Source organism: Centroberyx affinis, unplaced genomic scaffold (assembly GCF_046629955.1).
Source record: "Centroberyx affinis isolate AG114_WGS23_722 - 3 ecotype Tasmania unplaced genomic scaffold, CSIRO-AGI_Caff_v1 ptg002679l_1, whole genome shotgun sequence".
In the NCBI taxonomy this organism is placed as follows: domain Eukaryota; kingdom Metazoa; phylum Chordata; class Actinopteri; order Beryciformes; family Berycidae; genus Centroberyx; species Centroberyx affinis.
The window spans coordinates 1-21,117 of NW_027280862.1; the positions used below are offsets into that span (position 1 = coordinate 1).

The 21,117-nt window shown below is 42.7% G+C and overlaps 2 protein-coding genes across 2 annotated transcripts in view; one reads left to right on the forward strand and one right to left on the reverse strand.

The window, feature by feature from the left end:
• The first annotated feature begins 183 nt into the window (after positions 1–183).
• LOC139657402 (inositol-trisphosphate 3-kinase A-like) lies at positions 184–2,814 on the forward strand. The gene is made up of 3 exons (XM_071535216.1): positions 184–479; positions 1,352–1,423; positions 1,518–2,814. The coding sequence occupies exons 2-3, from the start codon at positions 1,397–1,399 to the stop codon at positions 1,788–1,790; spliced, it is 300 nt and encodes a 99-aa protein (XP_071391317.1). The 5' UTR covers positions 184–479; positions 1,352–1,396; the 3' UTR covers positions 1,791–2,814.
• A 2,203-nt stretch (positions 2,815–5,017) lies between these two features.
• Positions 5,018–21,117, reverse strand: part of ltk (leukocyte receptor tyrosine kinase) — a 47,911-nt gene continuing 31,811 nt past the window's right edge. The window contains 15 exon segments of the mRNA XM_071535215.1: positions 5,018–6,106; positions 6,332–6,422; positions 6,828–6,962; positions 7,289–7,390; positions 7,667–7,759; positions 8,397–8,494; positions 8,577–8,611; positions 8,614–8,699; positions 9,664–9,728; positions 10,327–10,417; positions 10,559–10,745; positions 15,066–15,179; positions 15,642–15,794; positions 17,986–18,084; positions 18,712–18,897. Coding sequence (XP_071391316.1) covers positions 5,018–6,106; positions 6,332–6,422; positions 6,828–6,962; positions 7,289–7,390; positions 7,667–7,759; positions 8,397–8,494; positions 8,577–8,611; positions 8,614–8,699; positions 9,664–9,728; positions 10,327–10,417; positions 10,559–10,745; positions 15,066–15,179; positions 15,642–15,794; positions 17,986–18,084; positions 18,712–18,897 — 2,624 coding nt within the window.

A 21,117-nucleotide genomic window follows, 5' to 3' on the forward strand; every position in this document is an offset into this window, starting at 1 on the left:
CACTGCAGACAAACCACAAAGTTAATGGAAAAGCTACAGATGTGGTGCTCTTGAGCCAGACACTTAATGTTTGGTGGCCAAAAGTAGAAGACTCGGTTTTATCCAGGTGTGAATGTGAAGAAGGATGTTGCTGAGAAAGAGCATGAATGCTCAGCAAAACATTGCCTACATTACAGTAATAAAAGTTAAAAAATGTACATGAATGCAGTCACACGTACATAGTCTACCTCTATCTTAACCTTAACTGTACACACATGCATGCGCACACACAAAATTCATTATTACTGTAAATAGGAAATATATATCCACACCTCAAGTAGAAGTCATTGTATTTAATATTGTGCGATCTTCTTATTCAGTCCCTCTCTCCTCTCTAGAAATCTGATGGAACGTGTCGAACGGACTTCAAGAAAACCCGGTCGAGGGAGGATGTCACCCAGGTGTTCACGGACTTTGTAGGAGGGAACGTCAACATCATAGTATGTGACAGTCAGCTAGCTACTGTACACATCGCACACGCTGATATGTGTACATTCTGTAGGCAAACACAACACACACATACCCAACATAAAGCACCCTTGCACGCATTACCTAAAAGACGACACCAACTGCAAGCACACCTGTTGAGTCAGCTCTCACATCCGTGTGCATTCATGTTTCATCTTACAGGAATGATTGTACAATGCTAATGTTGTATGCTTAGTCCTTCTCACATTTGAAAAGGTCCAACCCAGTCTCATGATAAGTAAAAACAGCTTTAAGATGTTTGAGTTGCATGAACTACAAAGAGAGTAAATCCAACCACATGGCACAAAGTAAATGTTCCCACCTAAACACTGTTTGAGTTTTTGATTATGGCAGGAGGATCCTGAACCTGCGCTGTGAATGTCCCATTATATTACAACTGTATCTGCTTTGGTGGTTAGGAGCCAGGGGTTCAGAGTAAAAGCTATTTAAAATTAAATACATTACCAGTCAAAAGTATGGACACACATGATTGAATGTACTATGTTTTTCATTATCTTAAAGCCATTTTGATCGAAAGACTTATGCTTAAATGCTTGAAATGTATTTTTTAGACAAATATAAATAGTGAAGTTGATGCTTATGTATGAATTTCTTTCCAAAGCCTTTGCCTTTCCATCAACACTTTTTTGCTCACTGCATAATTCCATTTGTGTTATTTCATAGTTTTGATGTCTTTACTATTATTCTAAAATGTGGAAAAATGCATGTGTCTAAACTTTGAGTTGTAGTGTAGTTCAATTCAATGACTCATCCAATGGGCTTGATAGTCTTGGTAATCTCAGTATTTTAACATCTACATTCTTCTGTTTTCCTTGTCACACAGAAGTCCTACCTGAGCAGACTGACGGAGATCCAACAGGCCCTGAAGATGTCCGAGTTTTTCAAGAGACATGAGGTGAGATCGCTGGTGTCCGGATGCATAGAGAGATGGACAACAGGCGAGGAAAGCAAGACAAAGGCTAATAATAAATCCTTCTGGTTTTCCCTAGGTCATCGGCAGCTCTCTCCTCTTTATCCATGACCACACGGGTCACGCTCAGGTCTGGCTCATTGACTTTGGCAAGACCACGGCGTTACCAGAGGGCCAAATGTTGAACCATGCCATTCCCTGGCAGGAGGGCAACCGGGAGGACGGCTACCTGTGGGGGCTGGACAACCTCATCCACACACTGGAGTCTGTGAGCAGTGACGGGACGGGGGAAGCAACCTGTACCTCAGTCACCACAGAAAATAGCACAACTAGGGAAACAGATGACGAATGACTGTTGACTTGTGTTAAAAGAACTCAAACTATTTATACTAGACCCTAAATGAGGTCTAGTATCGGATGATTTATTTTGGGAGCTTTGTGAGCAGTGATAAAACGAGTAAAGCAATGCTGGAAGAAAGAAGCAATGAACGTGTTGTGTAGCCCAAGAACTAGGTTACAGCCGCTGTGATAAACTGCAGGGAGATAAGACCAGCACCCACAGTAATCCAGAGCTCAGGCTCTTACCATTCTAAACAGTAAGTGAAAATGTTGAAATACTTTGATATTGAGACTGACAGAAATCAGAGATGGACGTTGAACAGAGGGAGCCGGAGCCAACGAGTCTGTCACTAGTTACTGAATGAATGAGCAAATGAACTGACACTAATGCCACTTCATATGACATGAACAGAAGTTGAAAGTGTAGGAGTTCTACTTTTTAATTTCAGGGATGTGATGTTAGATGTGGAGGAAATGCTCATAAAATGGATAATGAAAGAGTGAAAGTGAGCAGTCACAGGTCACAAACTCAATCTCACTTCATACCTTATTGACTTTTTAATGTCACATCCCTGAGTTTAACATTAAAGGAGAAATTCTGTCCAGCATGAAAACCTTGACTGTGTCACACACCTATTAGGTCATAGGACTACAATACTGCATACACTGATGAGAGTGTATTGTCAGTGTCACTGTTCATGAGTCTGACACTTGTCTTTCAATGTATATCAATGTATAGCCTATTTCAATCACTGAATGACATTTTATTCCTTTAATCAAACTTGTAATTATAGTTATTTCTTGTGCTCTGTTTAAAAACCTGTTGGACAAAGATGCTGCACTGTACGTTTCTGGGTCTTATCGTTCCTCAAAATCTGACATGCCAAAAGTGTCATGTTAATGAAATGAATGAAACATGTATATGGAATTAAAGGGGAAGATACTTTTTTTTAAATAGTAAAACACTATTGCAGTATCCTATTAGCAAGGGCTGGGATGTTCACTGGGATATCAAACAATAAAAAACATTTACATCACTGTGATTCACTCGTTTTCATTTTCTGTCATGGGGACGACGCACAATTATGGCTTATACAATACAATTTGAATTAGATGGCTTAAAGATATTCATCTGAGATCTGTTTAAAAACTGCCTGATGTACTGTGTGCAGCAAACATGAGCCAACTAAAGCAAATCCAGAAACGCAGTCATTTCAACACAGTTGTACTTGATAATTTATGTAGTATGGCTTATAATTGATCCAAACACACAAAGGTCAATATATGTTCATTTATTTGGGGTACAATTAGGGTAGATGAAAATGTGAAATACAGTATATTGCATAGAGTTGATAGTCTTAGTTGGATTGAGGCACAACACCTTCGGCTACACAAGGGATGCAGTTTTCAGTAAGTGTGAAATAAAATACACCAGGCCTTAAAAAATCTTCATTGTGAGCAAGACAAGGATGAGGATGGGGTCAGCATGAATGTTTCAGTCCATGAAAATTCTGTAAAAGAACTCCCACAGTAACAAATATTTCTAAATGTTGCACATCTCTTCAAGGAAGAAAAAAATTCTTTAGGAAACTGTGAGCCTTTTGGTTATTTACTTTATCTATAAGACGTACGGGGGTTTAACTACTGTAAAGTAACAACCGAAGTAAACACTTGTAATATCAGTAGGCCTTGGCATAAGAACATACAGTAAGCCTACAGAACCCTTATCAAAATTTAACCAATCTCTCAACATACTCAAAAATAAACTATTGACATATTTAGGTTTAAAATAAAGACAAATAAAAATCAAATACAGCTACCAAATGGATTAAATTAGAATAATCTCAAAACATATAAATACCGAATAGAGATTTCCACTATTTAATCTTTGATTATAAGATACCTGCAGCAACCTGTTTGGTATTTCAAATGTGAATACCTCCCCCTGCTGAGTAAACATAGGTACTACCAGCACTACATCTGTGCAGATGCAGTGTAGTGGTATCTAATGGCAGTGATCAACTACAAATGGATCCATAATAAACACACAGATAAACAGAAATACACAATAAATGGCACAAAGTCAAATAGCTACAAATGCTATAGGTTAGTCCAGTGTAAGGAAGTGTATACAAAAATAGCTAAAAAAAACAAAAACAAAAAATACAATACTTATAGCCTTCTATGAGCTTCTCTTATGAGACCTGCAGTCAAAAGTAAACATTGGGACATGAGGAAAGAGACATGTTAATAATTCGATATATGCAAAGCCAAGAAAGGGAAAAATTAATAAAAACAACAACAAAGGAATTTCAAAAAATATGCTGGAAATAATTTGGATGTGAATGTGTTTTCACATTATTTGGGGTGAAAGCAAATCAGTAAAGTGTGAACAGATGTACTTGCGCAACTATGAACTAAGAAGACGCATAAAACTATTAATGAATAAAATGCTGCATTCTTCATTGGTGATTCAGAGTCGCTACATGGATTTAGTTTCTCTAATAATGGCCATGGAATTTGCAAAATTTTATACCGCTCAACCACAAAGTTATATTTCATGGTAAAGAAAAGCACGCATGTGGAGATTCTCTTACAGATGGCTCAATATTTGTGTCTTGTTATTGTTTATGATAATGCAACATCACTACTGCCAAAGCTTTCATGAAAAAAATACAGCAAAAAAGAAAATAGGTACAAAAGGAGTCTAACTACAGCAGTTCTTTATGGCAGCCATCTCCAGTGAGGTGGACATTTAGTTAGCGCAGCGCTGAGTGTTTCAGTGTTTCAGTTTCAGTGTTCTGCTACCAGTGTACTGGAAGCCCAGCAACGGGCTTCGACTCCAGTGTTGGCTTTTCCAATCACAGTGTTGAGGAGCGTTTGTGTGAGAGTGTGCATGTGTGTGTCTGTCTATGTGTGTGCGTTCAAGTGTGTGTGTGTGTGTGTGTGTGTGTGTGTGTGCGTGTGTGCGTTCCAGCATTCTAGGAACTCTATTATTTAATGCTGTGGCTCTTCCACCATGACAGAACCTTGTGGACACTCTGTGTTCCAGAACTCCAGGCGAGTGTTCCAGAACTCCAGAAGAGTGTTCCAGAACTCCAGGCGAGTGTTCCGGAACTCCAGAACTCCAGTTTCAGTTTGTGTGTTTGTTAGAATCCAGAGTCCCACAGTGAGAGGGGCTCCAGACAGTATTCCAGTGTTTTATTCTAAATCAGAATCCCTGCGAAGGCGAGCTGTTTCTCAGACCGGCGTGACGCTGAGGTCTTCAGACAGAGAAAAGCCAGAGTCTCGGTCGCGTGTGGGTTTCTCAGCTTTGGTGTGTCTCCTCACATCCTCATGTCCATAGCTGGCATGGCGCTTCAGCAGCAGCTTGGGCATACAAGAGGAGGAGGTATGGAGGCCCAACCCCATGCCAAGTCCCAGGCTAGACCCTGAGGAGGAGCTGGGGGCAGAGCTGGTGCTTGTGCTGGCTTCTGGGACTTTGGGCATAACTAAGGGCAAGCTCTCTGCTTCGTAGCTTTGCTCATCATAGGCGTAGTTGACGTTGCCGCAGGGGAAGCTCTGGAGCTTAGCCAGGTCCATACCGGCTGTCGGGGCTCCCGTGGTGGCGCCCCCTGGTGGGGTCTTATGGGAGGACATGCCTGAGGCAGCTTGAGCCTGGCAGGAAGGGGATGGAGATGAGGAAGAGCAGAGGGCAGAAGGGCTGAGATGGGTGCTGTTGGCACTATCGCAACCAGCATCAGTGCATTCTGAGGTTGGGCTGCAAGAAACCTGGGTGTTGGAGGTGGTGGAGGTGGAGGAAGTGGAGCTTGAGAGAGGCATAGACTGAGTGTGAGCCAGTGTTTTCTTCCCCCTGCTGAAGCTTTCCAAGACCCAGGAGCCGTAGGTGGGGTTCCACAGGTTCTTAGTCTTGTTCTTCAGCCTCTGGCTCCCTGAGCAGGAGCTGTTTCTGGAGCAAGGTCGGTGGTGGAGAGGCTCAGGGTGGAGCCAGGAGCCTGCTGCACACACCCCCGCTGCTGACAGCGGCAAACCAGGGGCGGGAACAGGCTCAGCCCAAGATGGCTCCAATGCCTCACGGTATGATGTCACTTCCTGGTGGATGGGTTGGGTTCTCTGGAGGAGCAGACGGGGTTTGGTGGGCTGTGGGGGAAGTGGGGTGGGACCCAGGCCCAGAGAAGGGGGGCCCAGCTGGGATGAGGGGTCCTGGGACACCAGGAGTGGAGTGAGGCTGCTGGAGGTGTGGTCAGAGGGACGGATTACTGGGCCACCGTCCTCCTCCATGGTGGGGCCGTATTCCACTGGCAGGGGAGTGTTGATCACGTCTGGGTCCTGATAAAGAGATAGGGAGGCGGTAATTAAAAAAACAACAGAAGGAAGGATGGAAAAAACAGGAAGGAAAGGAAAAAGACAGGAAAAAAGTAAGGAAAGAAGGGAGTGAGGAGGAACAGAAGGAAGGCAGGAATGAAGGAAGAACAAAAAATGTATTTGAACAATAAAATGTATAGAACACAGATGGGAAATTGTGTGTGTAGACCTGTGCAATGTGTAGTGTACCTGAGTGCAGTAGTTGATTCTCTCCAGGATAGTGGAGAAGTTGGGCCTGTGCTCTGGACAGTGCTGCCAACACTGGGTCATGATCCGATAGCTACACACAGGTGAAGAGATACAGAGCATAGACATACTGTTTAAATTGTATGCTGTTTAAACCGTACTGTAAAAGTAATACCCTAAAACAAATTGCATTATCATGGTATAATCATAACTGTCCTTGTTCTTACTGCTGAGAAGTTAGGTTAGTTAAAGAAAAGTTTATGTTCCATTTTGCATCATGACAGCATTCTATCTTGGGATGAGGAGGAGCTACCATGGTTGTCTAATCTACACTCACATAACCCGGCTGAGACTGTGAAGATATCTCAAGTGAAGTAACTGTGCAACTCACCCGGGCCTAGTCTAGCTCAAACCAGCCCAGTTCTGCCCTGCCTGGATTCACATCCACTCATCCAGGCCCATTTCAGTTGATGCATTCCCAATATATGCCGGTACTCACACAGGTCCGGGGCAGCCCTTGGGTGGGTCCATCCTGCCGCCACTGGTGACAAACTCCAGCACCTCCTGGTTGGTCTTGCAGGGATACGGCATGTATCCCAGGGAAAGGATCTCCCACAGCAGCACTCCAAATGACCTGCAGAGGGAGACACAGATCAAGGAACAGAGTTCACTGGACAGTGTGTTACTTATCTAGACTTGCTTACTGAAATGTTCTTACAGTAAGAATAAGGATGCCAGAGTCCTAGAACTGCTTGAAGATATTGTTTTGGCTTGATTAAGAGCAGAAGTTGACTTAGAGAGAGTCAAACATTAGATTACCAGCAGATAGTTACTAGCAGTCTATAGTATGGTTGTTCTACTTTTTAACAAATATATATTTGTTAACTATGATTGCAGCTGAGTGTTACTTCTTTTAACCACCATCAATTATTTATATCATGCAGTCTGCATCATTTATACCATGTATCAGTCTTGCAGGTGAAGATGCCTTCCATGAAGGCTTCAGGTGGCATCCATTTGACTGGCAGCATGGCACGACCCCCTTTCCTATAATAGCTGGCCCTGGAGAAGAAGAGCAATGCTATCATTATTAGGAATGGACATTTATTATCAGTTTAGAAGAAGAGGTAAATATCACAAGGCCATGAACTCTCTAAGTAAATTTAGAATCTAGCTCCATGGAGGAAAATTAGATCGCTTTCATCTGGTCACCCATTTACCATAATCAATCCATTGTTGCCCGGACTCCTGTCCTCCTGAGACGCATAATCATAAACCATACTTGAAGGATTTACTATGTGGATTGCCAGTATGACGTTGCAGACTTAGCATACACACCTGTATATGTCCCTTGCCATGCCAAAGTCTCCAATTTTGGCTACCCTGTCTGGCCCAGGGCAGGTCAGCAGGCAATTCCTGGCAGCAATGTCTCTGAAATACACAGTATCTGTTACATAGATCCATTATGGCACCAAACTCTCAAGACCCATCAAATTAATTTATGGCATGATATGAAGTTCAAGTGTTTTTGCCATTGTAGCAGCGGCATCCTTTCAGCTCCAAATATCCCCTCAGCCAGCGCTTGACAATAGTTTCTGAACCTTTCTGATGGTTCTCACAATTATACAAAGTGAATAGTATTGCAATTATAATATGTTGTAGTGTTGTGTCTGTGTGGGAAGTGGTTGATCCCAATACTCAACTCATATGGGTTCCCACAGGTTTGTGGATTTGAGAAAAATGAAATAAGGCCTTGAATGTTTTTGAAAATGAATGGATGGCCTTGAAAGTACTTCATTTTTAAAAAATGAAAGTATAGCATTCAAATTCATCAGTATGTTAAAATGAAAGATTTCACCAGGATTTCTTAACTTGACAAGAGTAAAAGATGGTATGATATCTAATTTTGACCAATGTCATGTCTTACACCAAAAAATGCCGATTTTGAGTCCTTGAATTTCACCAAACAACACATTGAAAGTCATGGAAAAGTCCTTGAATTTGATCTTCAAGTGAGTGTGGGACTCATGTTAGTGCTTGGCAGTAGTGAGAGGGTGCGGCGTTGCACCTGTGTATGAAGTGATTCTCCTCCAGGTAGCGGCAGCCAAAAGCGATGTCTCTGGCCATGTGTAGCAGCTCCAGCATGGTGAGAGATGTGACCTGGCCCTGGACACAGCACAGCATATATTAGCATTAGAAACACACACACACACACACACACATACACAAAGGTATGGGACAGACGTACAGCTCGCGGTCTGTTCTGTCTCAGGAAGCTCTTCATCCAGTCATCAGCTCCAGCAGGATGAATCGGGGCAGGATGTGCAGACTGACTCCAATGCAGCGCACAATGTTCTGGTGGCTGAATTTACTGCATGGACAACACATGGGTTAGCATTCCTACATTTGTGTGTGTACATTTTGTACAAGTCTGTGTGTGTTTGTGTCTGTGTGGAAGTGTGGGTCAACATTATTCATGTCCTTGTGATTATTTGGGCTTTTGTGTTTGTCTGCGTGTGTGTTTGCATGTGCTTGATACTATAGCCTACTATACAAGTGCCAGAGAAACACCAGGGTTTGGCACGGAAGGGACAAAACATTGAGCAACTGTGTACTAAGAAAATGCCACAGCACATTAAAACTGTGTTTCAGGCCAGCTTTCCAGACACGGATTAAGTCTTGTCTTGTCTAGACTAAAAAATCTTTGATCAAAGAAAGATTCCTCACAGATGTGTGGAAATACGCATACTATCACTCAATTCATAAACCTGAATTAACTGAATTACAGTCATATATCTGAGTTAGGAACATAAACCCAAAATACATGCCTGCACACATGACTGTCCTGTGGTGTCCACTAGTAAACTTAGCTGGGTCTTCTTGCTTGAGAGCTATGCTATATTTTATCACTGCTTTGATTTGTAGTGAGGAGTATTCTCACAACCAGCTCCAGCTGTCACCCTCCCCTTTCCCCTGACACACACACACACAAACATGCAGTGAATTAGCTAACTTGCCATAACAGAAAACAGCTGGAGGATGGTTACAAAAACAAGCAGCCCAACGAGAAGAACATGTTTAGCTGTGAAGCAAGCTGAGCCGGTTGACTGATGATGCGAGCGCGTTTGTGTTTGTTTGTGTCTTGTCTGGTGGGCCTGCTGCTTCGCACATGTGAGGGATGTGTTGGGATAGGGATGCGCCGGGTGTACGTGTGTGTGTGTGTGAACCTGTGAACTGAATGATATGTGAGTGCGGTGTGATGTGAGCGTATGATATGGGGCCTGGTATGGTGTGCGGCTGCAGGACGAGCCCCGGTGTGTTCCAGCCCGGCGCACCTCATAATCAGCGCCTCCATCAGGAAATCCATCTCATCCTGCTCAGAGCAGATTTCCGGAAGAGTCTGTGGAGCAGAAAGAAACAGCAGTAAGAGAGGTGTGTGTGTGTGTGTGTGTGTGTGTGTGTGTGTATGTGTGTGAACACTACAAACTGCTATTGTCGAGAGCTAAGAATGGGTCATGGCTAATCAACAGGCTATTGGAAAGCAGGCAGACACATGTGGAGCAATCGGCAGCTTTCTCTTTCTCTTGTGTCGTTTTTACGCAAAGTTGCCTGAGGATACTGACTGAACAAGTTTGCAGTGCTGTTTTTTTTTTTTTACTGTTTTTTACAATGATTTTGTGTAATCATGATGATTATGCAGTACATTATTCCACCTTTAGCATGATGTTAACTTATTACACAACAAACCATATCACATTTTCTGCTCGGATAATCAGATTGAAGCCAACAAAGAATCATTGTCGAAGTAAAAGCATTAGAAAACCTTGTCATTTGAAATCCAACATGAGAGCGTGATCTTTAGATAAAGCAGTGCAAGCGCTCCTGTGGGATGCTGTTTATTGGAAAAGATGTAATGAACATAACTCAGAGTGAGGTGCTCTCAGCTAGCATTTAGGTGTAAGTTGTCTTCCTGTGTGTATGTGTGTGTGTATACTGACCTTTATGGCCACCTGCATGGCACTGTTGTCACCGCTCATCCCCAGAACCTGTCCTTCATAGACTTCACCAAACGCACCGTGGCCAAGAGCCCTGCATAAAACACAAAAACCAAGCAAGTGGGTGTTATAAACAGCACTGACAAAGCATTTATGTTTTTATGCAATTGTATCGACAAAGAGCCAACAGAGCACAGACCTCACACTCTCTCTGTAGCTTTCTGGTGTACTGTACCTGAGAAGTGTGATGTTCTTGCGCGGCACTTCCTTCAGTTCACTGAGCGAGGCGGCCTTCCCCGCAAAGCAGTAGTTGGGGTTGTAGTCGGTCATGATGGTGGAGGAGCGGATCTTACTCAGCTTGTACTCTGGACTCTGCAGACGCACCCTCACTGCATGGAGCTGGTTCTTCTTACGGTAGTAAACTGGAGAAAAAAAGACGAGACAAAGACGGAGAGAAAAAGAAGCTTATTTCACTTCGCAGTTTCGTACTTTTTTAAAATCATAACCCTAACTGTGAACCGTGACCCCGTACCTGCATGTAACTTCTAGAAGCAACTTATGTGCTACTGTAGGAGCGGTAACACAAGGAGGGGTCAAGCAGCATCATGTTGGTGGATGCTTTTGAATGTAAAATACATTCATGGGGCCGGTGGAGTGCTCTGATGTGGGAGATTAACATTGGGAATTTATGCTGGAAATTGAGAGTGTCAAAGTGTATTTGAACCGCCTTCATTTCCACAAAAAGTTGTAAAATAGTTTGACTGCTTGTCAATAAATTGTCTCGCAGACCTTCGTCACAGATACGGATATTGATGTCCATTAATTTGGACTGTGATTGAGGTCTCAAGAAGAGGAATCCCTCCGCGTACAAACACAATGCTTTGTGGGATACATAGCGACTGCTGTCCTCTCCTTGGTTACTGCTCCTAGACTATCTGTGCCAGTGAGTTTGGACTCACCCGCCACGGAGGCAGCCCGCGTCCCCGATGCAGGTTGGTAGTCTGCCAGGGAGGGGCGTTGCGTGCAGGTAAGAGGTGCCGTCGAGCCATCGCCCGGTGCAGATGCTAGGGAGTGGGTGGGGGGGTGGGGGGAGTGCGGGTGAGACAGGGGAGGAGGAGGAGGAGGAGGTGTAGGAGGACGAGAAAAGGGAGGACGAAGGGGAGGAGGAGGAGGAGGAGGAGGAGGAGGAGGAGGAGGAGGAGATGGGGGGCGCCCAGGGAACAGACTACCTCCCTGCATGGGGGAGAGCTCAGGTGAAGAGACACCATTAACCTGTAGGCTGGGGATGTGTGTGTGTGTGTGTGTGTGTGTGTGTGTGTGTGTGTGTGTATGTGTGTGTGTTTGTGTGTGTGTGTGTGTGTGTGTGTATGTGTGTGTGTGTGTGTGTGTGTATGTGTGTATGTGTGTGTGTGTGTGTGTGTGTGTGTGTGTGCTGCACAAGTACTTGTGTATATGGTGACTGGGGGCCTACACCATTGCACCTTATAGTTTAATTATAGTAGTCTTATAGTACTTATGTCACAGCATGTATAGCCTTTGAACTGCAAACACCCTGTGTCTTCTGTTAATCCTGTGTGCATGCGTGTGTGTGTGTGTGCGTGTGTGTGTGTTCTGCATGCACATTCTCACTGCTGTTATTTAAGCTCCTGAGAAGCTACGTAGCTCCTATTGAATATAAAAGCTCTTGACAACATCTTCCTTTGAAGAGAAAGAAAGCTACATGTAGGTAACTACACCATGGAATATTCAGTAATCAGTCTTTGTTTTACTAGTTGATTTATTCAAAACTGGCAAATTCACACACAGTTACACTCAATGCAGTTAGTGCAGAAGTCAAATGAAAAAGTTCAGCAATGTATCACTTCTTCATAAAATGGAGGTGGGCACCAGTATGAATGTTCTGCATGAAGATCAGTCCAGTTGCACAAAATATTTGTTTGGAAGACCATTTCAGGCAGGTAGACTCCACAGCTGCTTGTTCATGACCGGCAGTCTTATCAGCAACTAATATAATTGAGAATCTGCTAATTAAACAGAGAGAATCCCTGCTCAACTTTATCTAGCATGACCTACAACGTTTTTGTTTCACCTGGCTATTTTATTTTTATGTTTTTCTACCACTCTTTTGTCCAAAGCTTCATGTAGATACCATCTTTTCTCCAAAAAGCCCAATTTATTTATAGCTTTGTTCTAAAACTCTTGCTAACCTGTCCTCTCCATTTGAATGCATTTCCCATTTTCCCATTGACATACATGTCATTGAAATATCAATAGTGCTAAGTAGTCCCACCTCACCATCTTTCATCTCACAGCAGGACACTGCTCTCCTACAGCATGTTGTGAGTTCTGTTTGGATTGTGTGATCACTTAGCAGAACGGACATTTTCTCAATATTTTCTATGGTTTATAATAGAAGTTATTACAATATACATTTGACCTATTGATATTAGCAACCACAACCGATATCACTATCATTTCATGTGGCACTCAGTACTAGCATACACATAGATAAACACTAGTTAATATGAAGTAAGGTACAGCTGATTCATCTGATTGAACAAGATTAGAATCTCAGCAGAATCTCTGTATTGAATGTTGCTCCTACAATTTGTTAGCTCTACCTTATATCACATGCATTTTAGTGAGTTAATTGTATTAGTCCAATCAAAACACCCTAAACTGTTTTGTTATGCCCGGTCTTCTTCTCAGACAGTGTACACGCCCAGAGAGTTGAAAATATTGAAAATATCATTTTACAGGAAGGCTGTTCAGATCCCTCCAGAGGCTCTTAAACAAAGTATGAATTCACCAAAGATGTGGGAATGGGAGTCTGCCACAACTTAGCTCCACTTAATATTCAGCACTCTCAAATTCAGTGAGTTGAAAGAGACAAGGTTAAGGAGAAGCTGAAGAGAGAGGGGACAGCAGAGAGAGAGAGAGAGAGAGAGAGAGAGAGAGAGAGAGAGAGAGAAAATCTGAGAGAGAGAGAAATCTGCTATACTTAAACACATTAAACAGCACTGGGTGGAGGATTAGTGGCTCGACTGAAATCTTAGGATTCCCTTCCCATTTCTCCGCAGCCGATGGTTGTCAAAAAGGTGACAAAGGTGCAAAAAAAAAAGGTAATATTAGCTGTCTAATCCCTCACTGTCCTATATTGCTGCAAAAACATATGTAGTTGTTACATCCATATTCATATAAAGTGTCTGTGGTTAATAAGGCCATTGATGGTTTAGTATGTAAGTCAACATTAAATACAGTATATTACATAGCAGCTTTTATATGATACTAATCTTCTTGAGACCAAGTTAAATACTAATGCCATTAGTATCATCACGTAATATTGTAATATTATCATAAATTAGATCATGGCTCTCTCTTATCCCTCAATTATCTTCCTTTCCAAGAGCACAATTACCTTTGAGTAGTAAATTAAATGTATAAAAAGTAGTTAATTGTTAATTCCCTAATTATTCCTTGTTTAAGCCGTTTTATTTGTGCAAGTATAAAGCATTTTATAGCATGTTTTACTGTCAAATTAGAGTATCATTTGAAACTAATGCAAGTAATGCAAAGGTGTGAGAGGACACTAATGACTATGTGTATGAATAGTGAGCTCTCTGAAACATACAGTACAGTAAATACTGTAGCTTAATGATGTTCATCGTAGACCGTCATCATCACAACGTACCAAGACAATGTCTTTACTTCTCCATTCAGAAACAGACACTGCATGTTACAAACCACCAAAATTCCCACACCCCACTTTCACAAATATATCACAGTGTGTTTGAGCAAGACCTATAGTGTGTGGCTGGAAAGTGAAAGGTGTCTCACACCAAATCTTTTTCCCTCGAGCAAACACCTCTCTATATCACACATGAAGTCTATCTCCTCTATCCTAAGATTGTCATCTTAGAAAATCAATGCCCGTCGGTTCAGATAAACCCGCGTGTGTCAATGTCCATTTCCCGAGTTGAGCGAAAGGCCAATCTCTATTTTCCCGAATCGTCGAGATCTATGCTTCTGTATAATCATGATCACTTCTGTCTTTTCAAAGCTATTTCTGCACAGCTGAATCATATCTTCTGCCATCCGCTCCCTTCTCATCTCATTTATCATTACACATCTCCAGCTGAGAGAATGCTTTGAAACCTGCCAACTAAATGTCAAACCTTTCTGCCTGTCCTTTTTATAGCCCTTGATATAACACTTCAAATGCATACAGTGAGATATTTATATCTTTTGCCATTTCATGCTTCCATATAGCTTCCATTCACATGAGCAGTCACTCTGCAGTAGGCCCCACCAAGTGCACAACTTCCTCCACTTCTTCTTGGGAATATAGCATATAAACAATATAATATATAACTGTAATTACTTACTTTATCGCATTTCACATTTCTATCTTGTTTCACACTCTTTGGCACAAAAACATATCTTGCCTTATTTCTACCAAGTTCAGATGCAGCCAGTGGAAGGAGAACATCGCCTGAAAGAAGTGCTTGTAATCAAACCGTTCATACTGTTGCTCTCTAAATTTGCAAGCGTTGCACAGCTCAGAGCAAATCCTTAAAATCTATCCCACAGTTCCTTTAACCATCTGGTTCGCAGCCAGTGAAAGCGACACTTATCGAGCATGTTCACGGTACTGTTGTCAGTGTCTGTGTGTCGGGGCTGAGCTCACAGCCGGTGGAAGGTGGAGGGCACAGACTGGACACAGAGCTGGAAGAGTCTCTTACTGAGCGTGAGGCTGGCGCAGGTCAGGACGATGCCCGTCACCACAGTGGACGCCACTACTGCCAGGATCAAGGACAGCGATAGCTGGCCCTCCGGAGCCGGGCCTTGAGGAGCTGCTGGGGAGAGACAGAGAGAGAGAGAGAGAGAGAGAGAGAGAGAGAGAGAGCGAGAGAGCGAGAGAGAGAGAGAGTGAGAGAGTGAGAGAGTGACAGTTGAGCTAGAGACAGAGGTGCACTTTTTCTTTCACTGTAAAAAATATGAAAGTATAAGAAGGACATATTTTGACCTATTTAAAAATGCAGTTCCTGAATTTTATCAGCTACCTGAAAATCATCAATTATAATTAGTTCTAGGTGACGGAAACACTGCAAAGTACAGACTGTTCTCCTTTTGTTGGGATATTGTATCTGTCATAAAGTTCAACTTTATAGTGGGAACATTATTTTGGATTTTATGGCAGGACATAAAAATGAACCAATAGCTAATAATTATCTTATACTGAAAGCTATTATCCAAAACAACTAACGGGGGAAAAGGTTTTCATCGTTGCAGTTTGTCTGGGGCGTTTCCATAGCTACCTGTACATGTGACGTTGTCACTGGCCAGCACTTCCTCGTTGTGGCAGAGGCAGAGGATGAGGCGGGTGTCCTCGTCCCGGGTGCAGCTTTGCGTCTGGCAGTGGCTGCAGTTCAGCTGCACCTTGATCTCACACTCACCATGACTCTCCATGGCTAGGGGGGACAATAAACACACATTAGCACAGGCATGCAAAGACACGTGTACAAACACACACACTACACTCATACTCACACACACGAGATTTTTCCATTAACTTTCACATTCTTGCTCTGATAAAATAAGTTTAAACAGCTCTGAGTCTCCCTTTGAACACATAACATCTTGTCTCAAACCTGATTTCTGTTCTCTAGTAGCCTAAATGTGTAAATTATATATTTATGTAACGCACAGTACCAGGGTTCATCAGTAAATTTAAATGTCAGTGCTGACACAACATTTGGGTCCTATGTTATTCTAGCCTAGATAGATCAGACTGCTGTTTGGCATCTTTTTCTTTTTTTTTTTATTGAATTACTAATAACCATTTTGTGCTAATTCATTACCAGTGTAACCTTCCAGAGTGTACGACAGTGTACTTTAGACACCTCAAACCCCATTAAAGTCATAAGATTTTATTAAAATGGCAATGCTAATCTCTGTTCCTTGACTCAACATCTGACTAGAGGGAAGAGAAAGCGAGAAAGAGAAAGTCCCATGCCATACATTAAACCTCATGACTGAGTTAAAGATGAGAAGATATTCTAACTACATAACAGCAAAACTATTGGCCTTAAAACTCAATTTTCCTCATTTTTATCACTAAATCAAGCTCTTTTTTTCTCATGTCAGATCAGATCTAGCTGTGTTTTTCTGTCTGAACACAACAGAGGCAGCTGTTGTGTTTGGAAGCGACCGCAACCATGAGCGACAATGTCTCGCACAAGAGAATGGAGGTCTGTCTGCTCTTCGACATCAGCAGGAAGGAAAGACACTGTGGCGCCAAAGGCAACAGGTTCCATGAGGCTGTGAATTAGTTGAATGCCTTTCTATTCTCCCTCTGTCTAAATAATGAGAATCAGATGGCAGGTACTCTCGCAAACACACAAAACACAACTACATATACTGTATGACAGGCAGACACAAACAGGTACAAACACACATACACACACGCACGCACACACACACACACACACATACACAGATAAAGGCACTCACAAACACACACCCTCACACACACACACAGGAACACCCTGAGGCCTTGATTGGAGCAATTGGTCAGAGAACACAGTGCATACAAACCCAGGCTTGAATCTTCAGACTGATAATGCCTCTTTGCTTTGGGAACAGCAGTCGCTGAATTTGATGCTACTTGTTTGTGGATTGAATCAGGGCAATGATGGCAACTTCAGCTTGTTCAGCATGGCTCAGAAATAGGCAACAAATGGCCTAGTTTTCCTTTAATGTTGGGCAGATTCCTCCAAAAATGAAATTACCAATTCCCCATGAATGAAAGTAATCTGTTACTAATGGGTTTTTAGTTTACTTCTGTCAATGTCAGTTTGGGAATGGCTAAATACTACCTTTTATTCACTATGCTAAGCAATAAGAAATGTGTCTTTCAGACTACTTTTCAGTCATGTCACTACTTTCTGACCTTACGTCAAAGAATTGTCTTCACTCAAAGTTGTTTTTTTTATCATTCTTTGACTGAAATTGCTTGCCTTTTAATTCTTGCCTTTTTGTTTTTTATTGTTTTATTTGATTCTTTTATTTTTACTACATGAATATTTATTCATTCTAATGGCTATAAACAATGATAATCTTAGTATTTAATTATCTATTTATTTATTATTGGTGTTTACATCATTATTCCAGAAGAAACCCTCAACAGACATTATTAAATGCCACAGACAAAAGAGCTGCTCCATTCTCATGAAAATGAAGTGAGAGAAGCCATGAGAGGTCAGTTGGCCAGTGTTCCCCCACAGGAGGCTGAAGCACTTCTCACACCTACTCAAAATCCCCAGAGGGTGTTTCATTAGAATTTATTAGGCAGCGAGTTACATGTGGTTTTCACATGCACTATTCTGTTCTTTACTAAATATTGCAGAGGACTTTTTCATAATTTCAGTAATGTTAATGTTCATGTTACTAACAGCATGAAGTAATCTGAAATGAATTCCAAAGAGTGTGTGTTCCCGAAAAAAACTGTAATGTTATTGCTCACTTTTACTGAGCTCTTGACAGATACTTTTTACATATTAAATTGTGACCTCTCATCTATTCTATTCTATTCTATTCTATTCTATCATCAGTATCATCACATCATTATGATATTATGTGATGTGTAAAACTCAGTCTCACCTGCCAGTGGCTGCAGGAAAATCTCCCCCATTGGATGGACGAATGAGATTCCATCCTGACCGTCGGCCGTGATGTCATCAGTCAACGCAGCATCACCTCCTGGGAGTCAGATGAAAGACAGATATCACAGTCATTACAAAAAATTAGGATGTGATGAACAAGCTCTGTGGATTTTGTAAGGAAAAGCGTGCAGGAGTCAAAGCGAAGCAGCTCAATCTTTCCAAGCAGAATTTTATTTTTCTGCATCACTTGCTTCATTTTAGCAAGTGAGGAATTGCGGTCAGTATCACAATAAGACTCAACTAATCACAGTTAGACAGTAAAACACTATGCTTGATCCACCATCATTACATACTGTATTCAGTAACAACCATGAAATTTATCGACCTGACCCTCTCTCCAAGGATATCTCGCTCCCTAGCTCACTATAAATTCCCCATCAGATTCACCATGGAGAAACCAGAGGTAAGAACTGGAGTCTGCGGAGACTTAGACTGACACACAGAATGGTAAATCTCACAGAAGCAGTAAATATTCTTCTTGAAGAAGATTAATGGGGTGAGTGGGATAAAAGAGAAAAGAGAGAGAAAGAGAGGAACGGACAGACAGAAAAAGTGATTTGAGTGATTAATGAAGAGGTGTGGGTGGTGTAAAATGGTGTAAAAGAAACAGACATACACACACACATCGAGAATGGATGACAGCATACTGTGACAACCACTTTACCTCTGTACCCTCCTCCGCCTCCTCCGGCTGTGCAGGCCCCGCCTCCGCCTCCGAAGCCCCCGTAGGTGGACCAGCTGAGCTTGGACAGGGCCAAGGGACACGAAGACCCCCCCTCGGCACCCTCCACCAGAGACCTGCCAGCCGTTGGGTAAGGACTGGGGCTGTCCTTCCAGCCTCCACCTCCACCTTCCAGAGGAGATAAACATGAAACCAGAATTACACACATTTACACTGCAGTGCTACTGGAGGAAAAGAAATTAGAGCGAAGGACAGAGGAAAAAGGGATTTGTTGAGAGCAATTAGAGTGAAGTGGAGAGGTAATATGATTCAGTGGTTAGAGGGTGGTGTTTAGAAATTATTGAACAGATGTGTTTTCAGCGCATGGAGCGGCTCTGCTGTTCCTGCTGAAATGGAGTAAAGTTCATTCTGCCATCGGGGAGCGAGGAGGGAGACAAGTCCAGACTGGGTGGAGCGATGACCACACCACAGGGAAGGGAGAGCTAAACGGCTGGCAGCAGCAGAACGCAGAGGACGGGCTGGTTGTGTAGGGCTGGACCGCATCCTGCAGATCCCTTCGCAGCCTCGTATGCCAGGTTTCTGAATTCAATACAAGCAGCCACAGGAAGCCAGTGGAGGAAGTGTAGGAGTTGAGTGACATGGAAGAATTTGGGGAGGTTGAAGACGAAGCGGGCTGCTGCGCTCTGCATGAGTTTAAGGGGCTGGAGGGAGTGTTTCGGGAAGCCGGCCAAAGAGTTGCAGTAGTCCAAACGGGAGGCGACTTAAGCTTGAACAAGGAGCTGGCCTGAGTTCCTACTGTGGAAGGTCTTTTACGTATGTTGTCGAGTGCAAACCTGCAGGATCGGGTTGTAGCTGCGATGTGAGCCTCTGATGATAGTCGGGAAGCAGGCACTGAGGTCTCGTCAAAAGTGATGGAGAGGTCTAGTAGAAGGCAGGATGTTCCATGGAAAGAGAGGAGCCCAGTCTTATTGAGATTGATTTTGACAGATATCCAACTGGAGATATCAGCAAAACAAGCAGATATGCACACTGCAACCTGAGGGTCAGAGGGTGGAAAAGACAGAGTAAGAGAAAAAGACAGAAAAGTAGAGTGTCGTCAGCATATGGGAGAAGTTGCGCGTTGACAGGGCCAAGTGATTTAGTATAGAGGGAGAAGAGGAGGGTGTCCAGGACTGAACACTAAGTGTAGTACAACAGGTAGGGAAGGTTAGGTTCCTATATCATTTTGTTCATTTTGCTTGATCAGTTAGATCTAGTTAGGCTCATTCTCTGTAAAGTCCTCTGTTTATAAATAAACAAACTTGAACTTGTAGAAAGCAGCATACCATGAGACACCCAGGTCTAGTCTGATTAGCAGATAAAATTAATTTTAACTGGTTGACTAAAGCACTAAAAAAAATAAAGAGCTATTCCAGGCACAACACCTAAGCGACAGCGCTATTCAAAAACTGTTACTCATTATCCAGGTGACACAAGTTTAGCTAATTCCCAGAGGCACACACATGCAGCAGGGTTCTTAAAACTTTATAGCCTTGGACCCAAGTTTGCAAAATGAAATCCCTTCGTGTGACCCAGCAGTAGAATGATAACATACTAGTTCTAGTCTCATGTGATGGCTGACCAGAAAGAGGCTTGTGATGCATTTTTTTTCCCAACCCACACTTTAAACATTGCCAGACACAGTATACAAGTACACACATGTGTGCAGATGTTCTCACACACACACACACACATACACATGCACACACACACACACACACACACACACACACACTCATGCATAAAAACAGACACACACACCTCTAGAGCTAAGAGGCACATATTTCCCCCCACACTCAGATCTTTATCTAAACAATCCCACAGTGGTTTCAATAAGATGAGCTGATAGATGGTCTATGTTGAGACTCCGTTGGTCAAGGAGGATTTACTGAGAACGTTCCAGAAGGCATTTGGAGGAGCAGAGAGACCTTTCTGCCATATATGTCCTCTTCTCAAGACCTGTCAAGAAATTAAAAATACGTCCCAGATAGCACCCAGCCATCCACAGGCCAAACACATCCTTCTGTGTGTGTGTGTACATGCCCGTGTGTGTTGTTTTGTGTGTGTGTGTATGTGTACAGAAGTTAATCCACTCCTGGCCTTCACCTACCATGTCTCTGTGAGCAGATTTTAACGCTACCTTTTAGAGAAATGAAAGCCATGCATACCAGGTATCACACAGCAAGCAGTTCGAGCTCTTTCCATTTCAAGGTGAAAAAGGTGTAGGGTTGAAAAGAGGGAAGATAGCAGCCCGTCATTATCTGTAAAGGGCTTTATACAACACATGCTCTAACTGTCAACAGGAGATTATAGCTCTTCAGCTTCTGAACCTGATGAGAAAAGCAGGAC

Coding starts and splice junctions, on each gene's coding strand:
- LOC139657402 (XM_071535216.1), top strand. CDS start 1,397: ATGTCCGAGTTTTTCAAGAGACATGAG. Junction 1,424..1,517: donor AGTTTTTCAAGAGACATGAG/GTGAGATCGCTG, acceptor GGTTTTCCCTAG/GTCATCGGCAGCTCTCTCCT.